The 15,696-nt window shown below is 48.0% G+C and overlaps 2 protein-coding genes across 2 annotated transcripts; one reads left to right on the forward strand and one right to left on the reverse strand.

The window, feature by feature from the left end:
* Positions 1-3,988: 3,988 nt before the first annotated feature.
* LOC133282273 (olfactory receptor 8U3-like) lies at positions 3,989-4,963 on the forward strand. Its single transcript, XM_061478313.1, has one exon. It carries the CDS (start codon positions 3,989-3,991, stop codon positions 4,961-4,963), a length of 975 nt encoding a protein of 324 aa, XP_061334297.1.
* Positions 4,964-13,030: 8,067 nt separating this feature from the next.
* On the reverse strand, positions 13,031-14,037 carry LOC133282144 (olfactory receptor 14C36-like). The gene has a single exon (XM_061478219.1). It carries the CDS (start codon positions 14,006-14,008, stop codon positions 13,031-13,033), a length of 978 nt encoding a protein of 325 aa, XP_061334203.1. The 5' UTR covers positions 14,009-14,037.
* Between the last annotated feature and the right edge of the window lie 1,659 nt (positions 14,038-15,696).

Genomic DNA, 15,696 nt, shown 5'->3' on the forward strand with positions numbered 1-15,696 from the left:
AATGACAGTATTGAATGAGAAACAGACCCCCAAAATCACACCGTTCTTGGAAGAAAATCAAGAGGAGACTAAGCCTCAAATTTCAATTCACTTCTCAGTCACCAGCCTGTGGGAAGAAATCACCCTCAATTATCCCAGTCCTCTTTTCCTCACAGGAAACACCAATCAGCTTTACCCAGTTATAGCTTTTGTCACTGATAAAGATGTCTTTTTCTTGCAAGATTCTTGCCCTTGTCCCTCAGCTCCCATAAAATTCCTCACTCTTACCTCTGAGCTCTTTATTAAAGCTGCTGGGGAGGGAGGGAAGAAGAAGTGTAGTTTCACATTTGCTTGCTGAAAAAAGTAAGGGAAAAGGCCTAAAAAGATTCATTGCATTTGTTTGTGCCTTTCAAAGAGAAGAAGCAGGTAAGGATCAAGGTCTCAAGCTGCACCTTTGAATGTCAAGGGGAATCCCTCTCCTGTTTGCAGCTTCACGAGCAATTTCACTTAAAGGAAGACAATGTAGATAACATAATTTGTAATACAGGATGATGAACTGTGCTGAGACCACCCAGTGTTAAGGACAATTTGGGCACATCAAGGGCTCCTCCCATTCATTTTAAATGGTGTTTTACATTCATCTGAAGTGCCATTTACTTAGATGGTGATATAAATGGAATTCCAGCTGGTGATAATCACCCACATCCCATGTCCATGCCAAGACCATGCTTAAGCACAACAGGAAACCAAACTGTGGATTTCTTATAAAAGTTAGGAATGTGGCTAGTTTCCCTAGATGAAAGAGTAAACTGAACACAGAATCAATGGTAACTGAGAGCTGCCTGCCTCTCAAAGAAGCCAAAATAATACACCGGTGTGGGAAAATCTCTTTCTCTTACCTGTTTTGAGTGGAAATCAACTTATATTTATCAAGTATGTGGGTGGTGAACAGTGTGTGCTCTGTCAAACAGCATCTAGATGGGAGATGTTGTCTTAGGTCTGGGGAAAGTGGCTTCAATATTTGTGAACGAGTGAGCCAGAATCGATGCCATTAATTGCTAAAGAGCTTGGTAGCACAGAGACCTTTGCTATTAGGTATGTGGCCCATATAGACCTGAGCATTTAAGACTGTCTTCTTACATATATAGAACCTATATATCCATAAAATATATAGACTCTTTGGATAAGTTATCTTGCTTTATCAGTTAGATAAGAGAGCTGACAGAAATTACAAAGCAGGGCCTAACATAAATGAGAGAAATGCATCTTTCATCTTAAAATAATCTACTTCATTAAATAATACCATTACAATTCCTGTACTTCACTAGAAAAAAGAAGAAGCCCCTGAAAATAAGATGAGGTCATAATGTAGGTTTGAAGCTATCACCTGGAGATGCTGGCAGCTTTGGAAGATATTTTTGACAGGGCTAGCAAGGAGCCTGGTGGTAACGTCAAGTGTAAATGGGAAAAGACCTACACACAGGAGAAAAAAAACAAACCCAGTAAGGTCAATAAAAGAGTGTAGATAAATCAGACTGTCTGTGGTCTTGTTGCACAAACCAGTCACAGGGAGAAAGCAAGACTTAGAAATGGTTCCAAAGCAAGCCTGGAAGCCTAAGAAAGAGGCTGGGGAAGCCAAAGTCCTTGGTATCACTGAAGCTCTGGTGTCCTCTGTCACAAAACCAGCAGATGAACATCGTGCCAAAGCTACATCCAAACCAAAGTGTTGCCAATCTGCTGAAGACTGAAAGTCTAATGCTGTACTTGGTAAACGAGAAAGCACTAAGGAAAAGATAATAACAATTGAAAATAACGTTCAATTTATTACTCTACTCACCTCACTGAAAAGACTGTCTCCTAATTTCCCATGTAGGGACATGCTCTGGATGGAGAGGGACTGCCAGAGCAGTGAGCACTGGCTGGGCTGTTGGGGCGCAGAGGGTGATGGGTTCTGCTCTGCAGGAGCCTGGGGACTGCCACAGGGCTTTGACTTTTGAATCTCTATCAACAGAGCCAAAGAAGAGCACCACAGTGTGCAGGGACCATCCCACAGTACCTGAGCAAGAGAAGTAGGGCAGGAAAAGAAGGCTTGGGTTAAGTTCAGCCAAGATTAGAGTGCATCAGGCAAGCAGGTGATTATAAAGCAGATCCAGGACCAAGCCAAGGGTCAAGTCAATCCCTTGTTCAGGAACAGGTCCAAAAAATGCTAGGAAGATAAATGAGAAAGCCAAAATCACCATCAAAGAATTGCAAAGGTGTGCAGAACTCCTGCTAAAGTTCAAAACAAAACTCATCTAAAAAACCTCAGTCTTCCTGAGCTTTGATAGAGATGGGGGACAAATAGGAAAAGGGTGGGGTTGGAACCCCAGCTGAGGCTGCTCAGGGGGATAAAAGCCTATTAGTTAAAGCTGGGACAATTCATCACTGTGTGAAAATACCCATTTCTCACCTTTGAATACAGTGTAAGCCCAGAGGCACCAGCTCAGCTGTTCGACATCCAGGCACTGCATGTGGATAACTCCACTGGGAATGGAAAACTGGGCTCTCAAGTGTCTACAGATGGACATCAGCAGCTCCAGAGATGGAGTCACTTGTGCTTTATGTCCCATTTGGGGACACTCTACAAGATCTGAAATGTCTCTAAACCCATTTTTGATTCCATTGCCAATGTCAAAACAAAACCTTTGAATGATCCATAAGTACATCAAAAGCATCCTATGAGCTGCTCCTCACTGCTGCTGTGTAGCTATGATCAGGGATAACTCATCCACACCGTGTCATTCAAATGCCCAAGCACCACAATGCCTTTCAGAGCTGATTTCACACCCTTTGCTTTCCCTTCTTTTTCTTTTCCTCTGGTAAAGCATGAGCAGCCCTGGAGGCTTCCTCCCAGGAGAGCACACGCAACTGTATTTACAGCCCCAGCACCCCAAGCTGGGCTCTTGGAGTCTGGCAGGAGTTCACCTCTCTTCACATCAGGTGCTTAACAGAGCTGATGCTGGCACGTAGATGTTTTCTGCTGCACTGGGGATAAACCCTTGGCTCCCATCACTCGGTGACAGAGGGAAGGCACGGGAGGTAACATCAACACAAAGCAGAGCCTCGCCTGCACTGAGGCAGTGAGCTTGCTTCTTCGTGTTCTAGTGTCCTCTTTGGGAAAGCTGTGTCAGAAAACAGCCTTACCAATGAGGGTTCTTTTATAAGAAGAGGGAGCAATGCCTGATGCAGGTTGTGTTTATTTTACACAGGCTACTAAAGCAAGATGCACTGATTTATTCAAGAGTTAAATGAGGATGAATCTTATTCTGTTATAAAGAAATGCAATATTGCAGATTGTCAGCAGTATATCGTCGCTAACAAATGAGCCTTGGGAATTGGCCTGTTATAAGATCAACTCCTTTTTAAAGCAAGGAACTTAATGCCCATGGGTTTAGGATGTTTCAGCGTGCTGAAGCTCAGAAAGTCATAAATCATGTATTTATCCATGTGAATGTTACTGTTGCAAATGATCTCAAATGATTTGATAAATGTAATTTGTTGATTAGAATGACAACTATAAGCCAGGGGAAAATGTCTGGAGGTCATGCATGTGTAAGCTGGGATTTCACTGGGAATGTGACTTTCTCTTGCTTCAGGTTTACATTCACTCTTATGAGCTTCCTCTGAGGTGTCCTCTGACACAAATTGCCTCTGAACTTAAAGTGATTGCATATCTGATTCTTTTCTAAAATCTGAAAAACCCACATCCGTGAATAAACCCATAGTCTTGAGTGTCCCGGCACAGAAAACTGAAAAATGGCATTTGTTGCTTCAATGTGCTCTTTGTTCTTTTTGAAATACCTCAACTAAAAACAATAAAGCATATAAAATTTGGGTGAAAAAAAATGTAGTAGAATATACTAAAATGTAATGTTTTAAATGGTCACTGATTAGAATTAGTATGGTCCCAATCTGAATCTCTATTTTTCATTAGTTTCCTTCCTTTTGCCTCAACAGGTAACACTTGGTCATGGGAGGAAATCACACCCAGATTGACTTCATCCTGTTGGGAATTACAGACAGCCCATGTCTGCAGACCCCTCTTTTTGTCTTGTTTCTATTGATTTACATTGTCACTCAGGTGGGGAATGTTGGCATTATCATCTTGGTTCGGGTGTCTCCCAGCCTCCACACCCCCATGTACTTCTTCCTCACCCATTTTGCCTTCACTGACATCTGCTATTCCACAGTCATCTCCCCCAGGATGCTGGCAGACCTGTTATCAGAGGACAAAACCATTTCTTTCACTGGCTGCATGATGCAGCTCCTCACCTTTGCTTTCTTTGCTATTAGTGAGTGTCACCTGCTGGCCATGATGGCCTACGATAGGCACATTGCTATCTGCCATCCTCTGCTTTATGTGACCATCATCTCCAGCCGTGTCTGCTGGCAGCTGGTAGCATCATCTTACCTATTTGCCTTCCTCACTGCCATCACCTGCACTTGGTGCACGTTTGGAGGTTCCTTCTGTGGTCCCAACAGCACTGACCACTTCTGCGAGCTTTTCCCTGTGCTAAAGCTTGTGTGCTCCGACACGCACAGCAGTGAGATGCTCATCTTTGCCTTCATCACCTTCAATGCGGTGGGTGCAATCGTGGTTATTTTTCTCTCCTACATGTCTATCATCCACACTGTGCTGAGGATGTGCTCAGCACAGAGGAGGGCCAGAGCCTTCCACACCTGTGCCTCCCATTTGATGGCTGTTTCCATGTACTTTGGGACAGGATTCTTCATGTACCTACAACCTCCTTCTAGCCACAGGAGTCTGGATAAGGTGGCCTCCATCTTCTATGCTGTGCTCATCCCCATGCTCAACCCCTTCATCTACAGCCTGAGAAACAGGGTGGTGATGGGGTCTCTGGTGAAATGCGGGAGGAGGATTTTCAGCTGCTGGCAACACAGAAGCTTTCTGTCATCCAGGACACGAACAGTTCATCTCAAGTGAGAAAGCCTATGGGGCACTAAAACAATGGAATTTTTCCCAATAATCCCCATGATTTCATTTAGATCCTTCCATGCTTCCTGCACAAAACTCAATTACAGTTTTTAATGAGATATAGATCCCCCAAATCCCAATTTCCTTCCTTGGAAGGAAACTAAAAGGAGAGGAACCTCATACTTCATTTCACTTCGTAGTTAGCAGCCTGTAGGAAGAAATTACCCTGAATTATCCCAGGCCTCTTTTCCTCACAGAAAACACCAATCAGCTTTATTCAGTTATAGCTTTTGTCACTGATAAATATCTATTTTTCTTGCAAGATTCTTGACCTTGTCCCTCAGCTCCAATAAAATTCCTCCCTCTTACCTGTGAGCTCTTTATTAAAGCTGCTGGGGTGGGAGGGAAGAGCAAGTGTAGTTTTACATTTGCTTGTTGAAAAAGAGTCACAGAAAAGGTTTCAAAAGATTCATTGCATTTGTTTGTGCCTTTCAAGGAACAGAAGCTAGTGGGAATAAAGATCTCAAGCTGCGCCTTTGAATGTTAAAGGGAATCCCTCCCCAGGCTGCAGCTTCATAGGAGACTTCATTTAAAGGAAAAAGTTGTAGACAATATAATTCATAATGGAGGATGATGAACTGTGCTGAGACAGCCCAGTGTTAGGGACATTTCGGGCACATCAAGATCTCCTCCCATTCATTTTAAGTGGTGTTTTACATTCATCTGAAATAACCTTTTACCTAAATGGTGAGAGAAATAGAATTCCACTTGGAGATAAGCACCCATAACCCATGTCCACGCCCTACTCATGCTCAAGCACACCACGAAAACCAAAATGTCTATTTCACATTAGAATTAACTTTGTAGGAAGCTTCCATAAATGAAACAACAAAGAACTGATAGTAAGTGAGAGCTGTCTGGGTCTCAATAAATCCAAAACACACTGATGGGGGAAAGTATCTTTCCCTTACCTGCTGTGAGTGAGAATTAACTTATATTGGGAAAGTATATGGATGGTGAACAGAACTTTCATGTGCTCAGAAAAACAACAGTATGAAAGCATACACTGTCATAGGTGTGGGGGCAACGTGGCTTTGACCTGCAGTCAATGAAGGAGCCAGAATCTGTATCATTAAATGCTAAAGGGCTTGGCACCTTGGATATCAGAGGGCTTCCTTCAAAATCTTTACCATATCTTGTTTTCTTCCATTTTGTTGGATATTTTGGCTTAGACTATACATATAGAATCATAGAGCCACAGAAAGCCCAGGCTGGGCCTCAAAAGATCATCTGGTCTGAGCTTCTGTAGAAACAGGAGTCTAGATGTGCAGTCTCATGTGTAGGGCTCATCGCTGCTTGACGAATTAGCCCACTCTGGTGTCCTTATTTCCTCTTGTGTTTAAGAAAGTTTCCATTTCAGAGACAACTGAAATGCTCAAACATTTACCCAGACTGGATGATACTTCACTAATAGAGCTCTAGATTGCCATAGTCTTGTGTGGAGGAAACTGCTCAGTGAGCTGGCAATAGAAACCTCAGTTTAACATGCCGGGGAGGCAGCATGGTGAATTCCAGCAACACAAGAAATAGGCTTGAGGTTTTGGAAATGCATTTCATACTGAGAGGGGTCCTCTGCATAAGTGGTTCTGATACCTCAAATAGCAAGCACCTTTTTGGTAGGAAGAGCTGGACATGGGTCTCTTTGCCCTGTGCTTCAGGTGCTGTTAGATGAGCCTAAATGTTTTGGAGAAGGATATTGGTTTTTGAGGAGATGATTCAAAACCGGGCCTCTATTGACATGAACATTAAAGATGATATTCATATGACAGCCTTGTTAACCTAACAAGGTTAACCACAGGCAGGGTCACCTTTCGCTAGAGCAGCTTGCTCCAAGCCCCTGTGTCCAACCTGGCCTTGAACACTGCCAGGGATGGAGCATTTACCACTCTTTTGGGCAACCAGAAGTCATGAAGTAACGTGTGTCTGTTCCTGAGCTGTCCCAGTTATTTCTTCACGATGATGTCTGCACCACACAGACATAATTCCGTAGTCCTAGACCATTATCCCAGTGAAACATTCACATGAGCATGGGTAGGTGGATCAGATTGGATGAACCATGTCAGGAAGCATAAAGGCATCTGGGACAGAGTTCAGTTGCCTGAACATTGACTATTAACACCCTGGAGATGCCCCTGGGGCTCACTCTGAGCTTTCAGATGTTGCTCCAGAATGACCCAACCCTTCTGAAGGTTGCAGGATGTACATGTCAAGTGCTTGCCAAGGTCCTGTGCACTTCAGGACAGAGGAAATGGCACCACATTTCTATATAAGGGAGACCAAACCTGACCTGTGGCATTTCATTGCATCTGACTCCTTCCCTGCAACTTAAGTGACAGTTTCCACCACCACTTCTAGGAAAACATGCAAAAAAAGTGGTTTCTTAGTCCTTCAATTATCTTATATTTTTTCCCCCTTTATAAACTTTTAGTCCAACTGAAAAGACAACTAAATTAACTCTTCCGAGACTGTTGGGAGGAGGGATTAGGAGTTCTGAAGTAGTTTCACATTCTTCAAATTTAGATGAATAAAAGTTGAGTCACTAAATCACAGTTTTGTGTCTCCATCCGTGCTCAGTGAAGGTGTGTTTCTGTATCTCTAGTATTTGTTCAGATAAAAAGAGCAGTTTCAAGAGTTCAAGTTTTAACACACACACAGACCTCTCTCCCCTCACTGTGTTTCCATCCCCATCAGAGGCTGGGGTCAGGCTGCATGAACTGGGCTCCTTTTAGACTCATTGAATCAACCAGGTTGGAAAAGCCCTTCAAGATCATCCAGTCCAACCATTCCCAGCCCTGCCAAGGCCACCACTAAGCCATGGCACTGAGGGACACATCTACACAGTGTGTAAACACTTGCAGGGATGACGACTGCAGCCCTGCCCTGGGCAGCCTGTTCCAATGCCTGAGCACCCTTTGGGGCAGGAATTGTTCCTCAGCTCCAACTAAACCTGCCCTCGTGCATCTTGAGGCCATTTCCTCTTGTCCTGTCTTTTGGATTAAAACAAACTGAAAATAGGTTTGAGGGGGCAGCTGATGCAGTTTGACCTCCAGGAGGCCTTCAGATCCTGACTGGAATTAGTTTAATCCAGAGAAAGCTATTCTGACATGCATACACAAGTCCTTCTGATGTTCAGACCTGCTCTGGACCACATGCATTCTCACCAGCTGTCCTAGGATGTGATAAAACATCCTTCTATTCCAAACCACCCTAGAAGGGACCTGACTATCTCATAACTAGACAATGAATTTTAGATGTTGAGTCAGATGACCCATGCTTATTCTCCAATCCCAAATTCATAATGGTAGGAAAATCACATTTATGAAAGCCAGGAAGACATGGAGGATGGATGTAGTGCACTTCAAATTGCCTCAGTTTAACAGTTTAAGAACATTTTTAACAGGTAAAGAACTAAAGAGAGACACAAATAAATCCATCCCAAGACAACTAATAACAAGAAATTCAATGTATGAGATGTCCTTGAGGAAGCTGAAAAGTGAAGAGAAATGCAATGAGCCTCTCCAGCTCCCTTTATTAGGGGTCAAAAGCAGGAAGGGACAAAGCACCCCATTAGCAAGAACCACATGATCTGCACATGTCATGAAGACAGGGATGTGTCTTTAAAGAGAGAGTAGGACCAAGCTTGCATGGGCACAGAAAGCCCTCCAGCAGGCCCAAAATCCAGGCTTTCACAATACAAGCACTCACAGCTATTTCCATCACAAGTGATGCTGCTCACTTTGCCAAAGCAAGAATTGGTCCTTGGGGACCAAGCACCCTTCCAGGAGTCATCAGCTTTAACAAGACCTTCTGGGGTTTACCAAGGAAGTTTTCTCATCACCACAAAAGCTTCTCAGAAAACTTGGATGTGACTTCCCTCATTCTTCATAACAAGCCATCAGAGATTAATTAGCTGGGGATAACAAGAAAGAAACTTTCTTCTTTGTTAACAACAAAGTTCACTTCTACAGCTGCCTTGCTTGACAGAGATGGCTCATGTCCAAAGCCAGTGAGTTGGAGGGTCAGTGTGTTGGCATGTTTGTGTATTAAGGACAATTTCATGGGCCTGGATCATAGAATCCCAGCCTGGTTTGTGTTGGAAGGGACCTTAAAGCTCATCCAGCTCCAAACCCAACCCCTTCCACTGGAGCAGCTTGCTCCAAGCCCCTGTGTCCAACCTGGCCTTGAACACTGCCAGGGATGGGGCAGCCACAGCTTCTCTGGGCACCCTGTGCCAGCGCCTCAGCACCCTCACAGGGAAGAGCTTCTGCCTAAGAGCTCATCTCAGTCTCCCCTCAGGCAGGTTAAAGCCATTCCCCTTGGCCTGTTCCTGCAGGCACCTGTCCTAAGCCCCTCTCCATGTTTCCTGAAACCACTTTAGGCACAGGTTTAAGGGGAAAAGTTCCTTTCTGATGGCTCTAAAAAGAGCAAACCAACACTAGTATCTTCTAGGCAATAATTTCCTATCCATCCATGCAGAATAGAAACCCCTCATCAGGAAGTTAATATCTGCTATTAGCAACCTTTATAAAAGCAAACACACAGCCAGGACACTGCCAACATCCATTTTGCTTTCCTATTCTGTCCAGGAAGTGATTTATGCATGCTGAGCTTTGAGGCTCTACTGCATTAGACATTATTGACCAAGAGAAATGATTGAGGACAGGTTGGATGGTGATTGCAGCAACCTGCTCTACTGGAAGGTGTTTCTGCCTGTGGCAGAACTGGGCGAGCTTTAAGCTCCCTTCCAACCCAAACCATTTCATGGTTGTATGAAAAGCTGCTTGCACCTCCTCACTTTTGAGTGGGGTTTCTGAAGGACCCCAACACATCAGCACAGTGAGCTGATGTTTCCCATTACTTAAACTGACTCTTCAGGCTATGGCCTGTGTTTGCTCTGAACACAACCCACATTGTAGCTGTGTCTGCCCAGCACCCTTCACTGCAAGTGGAGAGAACCATCCACTTTTTCCAGAAGAAATCCCTGATATGGATGTTTAAAATAGAGCCAAGCTGAATCAAAGCCTCCAGATGCATCCTTGTCTCCATAAGGGGAACCTTCTGTGATCTAAAGGAGGCTTCTAGAGGAATGGGTGATGCTATCGGTATAGAGAACTAAGCACCATGGGAGAGCAGTGGGAAAAGGCAATGGTCTGGATTGAGAACTTCTTGGCAAGAGCCAAAAGGAAAGGTAGTGTCCTTGGGTGCAAGGTACTCCATGCTCTGCGGACAGGGCACCTCATCTCGGACAGCTTCCTGCCCGTAGCACCCTCTCTGCTGCGCACACCCCGCTCTCTGCCCACACTCACAAATGTCTCACAGAAGCTTTGCACTTCCCCTGCAGCAGCGACTCCTCACTGCAGGAGGTTCCTGCATTCCCCAGTCTCAGGGATGGATCCTGCATTCCAGGCAAGTTTGGGTAGTGCAGAAGAGGGAGACAGGAAGGTGGGCTCATGGGGCATGATGAGCAGCGTTCAGGCACCCCCAGCAGTGGGCATTCCCCATGTGCCACACTGAGGCATGTTCCCATGAGCGAAAGTTCTCAGATAGCCTCTGGTCTGTCCAGGGCCTGCAGCCACACTCCAGGAACACCTACTCCTCCTCCACCTACCGACACCAACTGCTCCCCATTGCTGGGCTCTGTGCTGCTTGTAAGGATTTGTAAAAGCCCTGAACCATCGCCTTGCTTCTTGCTGACTTCCCTCCACCCTCTCTCACCTCCCTACACACTGCTCGTTGCCACCAGTAACTAACTGAAGAGTTAAGAAGCTCTCAAGGCTTTCCTCAGGGGGTGACCATGTTTCTCCATTCACCATTGATGGATCCATTGAGTGCCAGGTGTGAGGTTCCTGCAGAGGCAGAGATGGCCCTGGGCAGAGCCCTGCTGCCAGGAGGGGTGTGCAGGGCAGAGCTGAGCACACAGCCCATGGCATGGGCTCTGGGAGCACTGAGAGGGAGCAGAGGTGGGCACAGAGCAGCAGCTCCTGGCAGGGACAGCTCCAGGCAGCAGAGATATGGATGGGCAGGGAGTGGGGGGAAAGTGCAGCCCAGCCCTGGGGAGGGTGCGTTCAGGCAGCTCTCTTGGGGTCTGCCACTGGAGGTGGCTGCTGGCTGTGCTCTGCTGCCCACAGCCCTTTGCTTCTCCCCATGAGAGCCCCGTGATCTGCCCTTTGAAACCGTGCTCCCCTGCTTTCAGCACAGGACAGGTGTTTGTGGGGGTTCTTAAGATCAATTTGTGTATGAAGGCATCATACACAAGTGTTGTAAGCACAGGGCAAATGGGAAAGGACTGATGGACACTGCAGCCCTCCTTGCTCTGCACTAAGCTATAAGGAGCTGAGAACTTCTCCCTGTTTCAATATTGTTCTGATTTTATGTCATACAAAGAATGTTTTATAGTCCCGCCCCCCCCCCCAAAAGTGTTATGCCAGTAAATAAATAACACAGTCCAAATGACTCTAAAGCCATGCTGAGCCTCTCTTGTGCAGCCCAGACTCACTTGAGTCATGAGTACAAGTAGTGAACTTTACAATGAAGTTGGATTTCATCTGTCATCCCTTGTGAACATCAGAGGTGGACAAAGCACTGCTTCAGAGCAAAGCTGACTTCCATCCAACCTGGCCTTGAACACTGCCAGGGATGGGGCAGCCACAGCTTCTCTGGGCACCCTGTGCCAGTGTCCCACCGCTCTCAAAGGGAACAACTTCATCTGAATGTCCAAGCTGAATCTCCCTTTTTTCAGCTTAAAGCCATTCCCCCTTGTTCTGTCACTGCAGGCCCTTGCAAAAACCCCTCTCCACATTTCTTGTAGGCCCTGCTCAGATATGGAGAGATTGCTAAGATATCTCCCTGGAACCTTCTCTTCTCCAGGCTGAGCACCCACATCTCTCAGCCTATTTCCATTGGAGACGTGTTCCAGCCCTTAGAGCATCTTTGTGACCCTTCATAAGCCCATCATTGTAGGATCAGAAGTGAACAGAGGTTGGAAGGGACCCCAGGATGTCTCAAGTCAAACCCACCAGGAGCAGGGTCAGAGCAAGTGGTTCAAGGCTTGATTCAGGCTGAGCTGGAAATTCCCAAGGCCAGAGACTGCACAGCCTCTCTGGGTGACCTGATGCAGCCCTTGCCTGAGCCGATGAGAACAAGGTTTCCTTCTGTCCTGCCTGAACCTCTCCTCTGTCACTATCCCCCACTGCCTTTTGTCCTCCCACCAGGCACCACGGTGAAGAGCCTGGCTCTGTATTCTCCATGTCCTCCTTGCCGGTACAGGCAGCCAGTCCCCATCAGCCTTCCCTTGCCAAGATCTCAGGTCCCCATCAGCCTTCCCTTCTCCAGGATGGACAAGCCCAGCTCCCCCAGACTCTCCCCAGAGGCACCGTGTTCCTATCTCTGCCTGTCCTGAGCGCCCACTGATAAACCCACTCCTGAACTGGGGATCTGAAACCTGGATGGAGGATTCCAGATCATCCCTTCCCTTGTTCTCCTGCCGTGCTCCTGCTCATACAGCCCTCGATGCTGCTGTCCTCCCTTGCTGCCTCCCTTCCAGCTCCTGCCCACCCAGACCTTTCCCATGGGCTGTTCTCAGCCAGGCAGCCCCAGCCTGTGCCATCGCAGGGGAGTTCCCTGCAGGGACCCCTGTGTCTCCTGCTCCCCTGCCCAGGACACCCTGAGAGCTCTGCTGCCCCCCCCCCCATGCCATCCCATCTTCCCACACCAGCACAACAGCTCCGGCACTTGGGCTCCCCCAGAGCAGCCATCCCACAGCTGGAGCAGCCAGAAAGCTGCTTTCATTCCCCTTCATTCCTGACATGTGAGGACGTATCACAGAGAAGAAGTTGCTGCAGGATCATTTATTTCCCTTAAATACAATCAGAGACCAGAGTGACACAAAGTCTGTGGGTCACACAACACGAGTGGCAACTTAATTAGGACATGAAAACTGACATTTCTATGAACACAACATCATCACAAATTGAAATAGGAAAACAAATGTAAAGCAGCAAAGACAGGCACGGCCTGTCATGACCTACACTGGAAACCCTTTCCAGGGTAAAGCAAGCAGCGTATATCTGCTGAAACACATCCGGTCACCAGCTTCCTCACAGCATCTTCCAGCTCCTGGTTCCTCAGGCTGTAGATGAGGGGGTTCACTGCTGGAGGCACCACCGAGTACAGCACTGACACCACCAGATCCAGGGATGGGGAGGAGACGGAGGGGGGCTTCAAGTAGGCAAAGACAGAAGTGTTGACAAAGAGGGAGAGAACAGCCAGGTGAGGGAGGCACGTGGAAAAGGCTTTGTGGCGTCCCTGCTCAGAGGGCATCCTCAGCACGGCCCTGAAGATCTGCACATAGGACCCCACAATGAAAACAAAACAGCCAACAGCAATCAGGGCACCAACCACAAGAAGCCCAACTTCCCTGAGGTAAGAGCGTGAGCAGGAGAGCTTGAGGATCTGGGGGATTTCACAGAAGAACTGCTCCACAGCATTGCCTCGGCACAGGGGCAGTGAAAATGTATTGGCCGTGTGCAGCAGAGCACTGAGAAACCCAGTGCCCCAGGCAGCTGCTGCCATGTGGACACAAGCTCTGCTGCCCAGGAGGGTCCCATAGTGCAGGGGCTTGCAGATGGCCACGTAGCGGTCGTAGGACATGACAGTGAGGAGAAAATACTCTGCTGAGATGAAAAAGGCAAAGAAAAAGAGCTGTGCAGCACAGCCTGTGTAGGAGATGGCCCTGGTGTCCCAGAGGGAATTGGCCATGGATTTGGGGACAGTGGTGGAGATGCAGCCCAGGTCCAGCAGGGAGAGGTTGAGGAGGAAGAAGTACATGGGGGTGTGGAGGCGCTGGTCGCAGGCTGTGCTGGTGATGATGAGGCCGTTGCCCAGGAGCGCAGCCAGGGAGATGCCCAGGAAGAGCCAGAAGTGGCAGAGCTGCAGCTCCCGCGTGTGTGCGAATGGCAGGAGGAGGAAGTGGGTGATGGAGCTGCCGTTGGACATCTGCTGCCTCCGGGCATGGGGCAGTGTTAGAGGAGAAAAAGGCAGTGACAGGTTAGGACAGGAGGGATGTCAGATACAGAAGTTCAGTTTACACATTCACAACTGAGCATATTTTAGCAGGAGAGGAGACGTTCAGTGTCATTGCTAGTGATGTCATTACACTGCTGAGGCTTCTTCCTAGGTACAATCAGAAGAGCATTGCATCAGGCAAAAAGTCTCAGTTCTTTGCAGAACCAAGAGAGCTGCAGTGTCCATCAGTCCTCTCCCACTTGCCCTGTGCTCAAACTTGCACTGCCTGTAAGGTGCCTTCACACACAAATTGATCTTAAGAACACCCACAAACATCTGTCCTGTGCTGAGACCGGGGGAGAATGGTTTCAAAGGACAGTCCACAGAGCTCTCACGCTGAGAAGCAAAGGGCTGTGGGTAGCAGAGCACGGCCAGCAGCCACCTCCAGTGGCAGACCCCAAGAGAGCTGCCTGAACGCACCCTCCCCAGGGCTGGGCTGCACTTTCACCCCACTCCCTGCCCATCCATATCTCTGCTGCCTGGAGCTTTCCCTGCCAGGAGCTGCTGCTCTGTGCCCAGCTCTGCTCCCTCTCAGTGCTCCCAGAGCCCATGCCATGGGCTGTGTGCTCAGCTCTGCCCTGCACACCCCTGCCTGTGCAGGGGCTCAGGAGCAGCTCACACAAGCCCTCACAAGACTCTCGGTGCCTCCCCCAAAGCAGAGAAGTAAATTCCCAGCTCCCACTGCCCAACCTGCCCACCAAGAGGGAAAAACATCAAAGCTCAGCATCCTTCCCTATCAGGTAAATGATGCCTCAGTGTCTTTCAGAAGGAGCCTCTGAAGAAGTGCTCAGAGTGACGGCAGATTGGAGCAGCGTCACCCACCCAGCACTTCCCTTCCCTGCCAGGGGCTGTTCCCTTCCCCTCAGCTCCCCTCTCCCCCTCCGAGCTCCATGGGGAGCTCCCGGGCAGGCCAAGTGCTGACCCTGGCAGGCAGCAGAGTCCCTGCCCCTGCACACAGCCTTTGGGCTGCAGGGACCCTGCTGCAAGGGCAGCGCTGGGCACCCCTGGCTGCACACCCACATTCACACCCTGCAGCCAGCCCCGGGACAAGGGACCTGCCTTGTCCTGTCCCTGCATGGTGCAGGGGAAGCCCTGCTCTGCAGCACATCCTCCTCCTTATCTACAGAGAGAAACTGCAGCTGCATTGCCCTGCACCCAGTGCCTTACCACAAACAGGGCTGGGAAGGTTTCTCCTTCAGAAGGTTCCTCCTCCTCAGCATCCTCCACTGCCAAGTGCCTTTAAGCTCCCTGTGTCTCGCAGGTCTCCCCTCGGTCCCAGCTCAGCAGCAGAGGCCCAGCCCAAGGTGGCTCTGAATCTGCCCCACTGGGCTCCTTGCAGGGCTCCCTGGGGCTCCAGGGAAACACCATGGGAAACAGCCTGATGATACAAAGATTTAAGGCTAAAAATCTTCGTTTCTTACAATCAATCAATTAATTTGAAAATGGCCATTTGAGAACATCGAGTCCAACCAAACCTATCCCTGGGAAGTCCACGCACTGAGCATGAGAACATGTCTGGTAGGATACCCTGGTTGGATGGTCAGCAACAGCAACTGGGGCTTTAAAGTTGAATTTTACATCCTACCTTTATTTCACTAATTTATATCCTATTCTGTTTG

This window comes from Pezoporus flaviventris, unplaced genomic scaffold, assembly GCF_033815535.1.
Source record: "Pezoporus flaviventris isolate CSIRO_AGI_PZ_B2104156 unplaced genomic scaffold, CSIRO_AGI_Pfla_v1 ptg000116l, whole genome shotgun sequence".
In the NCBI taxonomy this organism is placed as follows: Eukaryota; Metazoa; Chordata; class Aves; order Psittaciformes; family Psittacidae; genus Pezoporus; species Pezoporus flaviventris.

What these genes read in the sequence shown, in the direction of transcription:
- LOC133282273 (XM_061478313.1), top strand. Translation starts at nt 3,989, where the DNA reads ATGGGAGGAAATCACACCCAGATTGACTTCATCCTGTTGGGAATTACA.
- LOC133282144 (XM_061478219.1), bottom strand. Translation starts at nt 14,008, where the DNA reads ATGTCCAACGGCAGCTCCATCACCCACTTCCTCCTCCTGCCATTCGCA.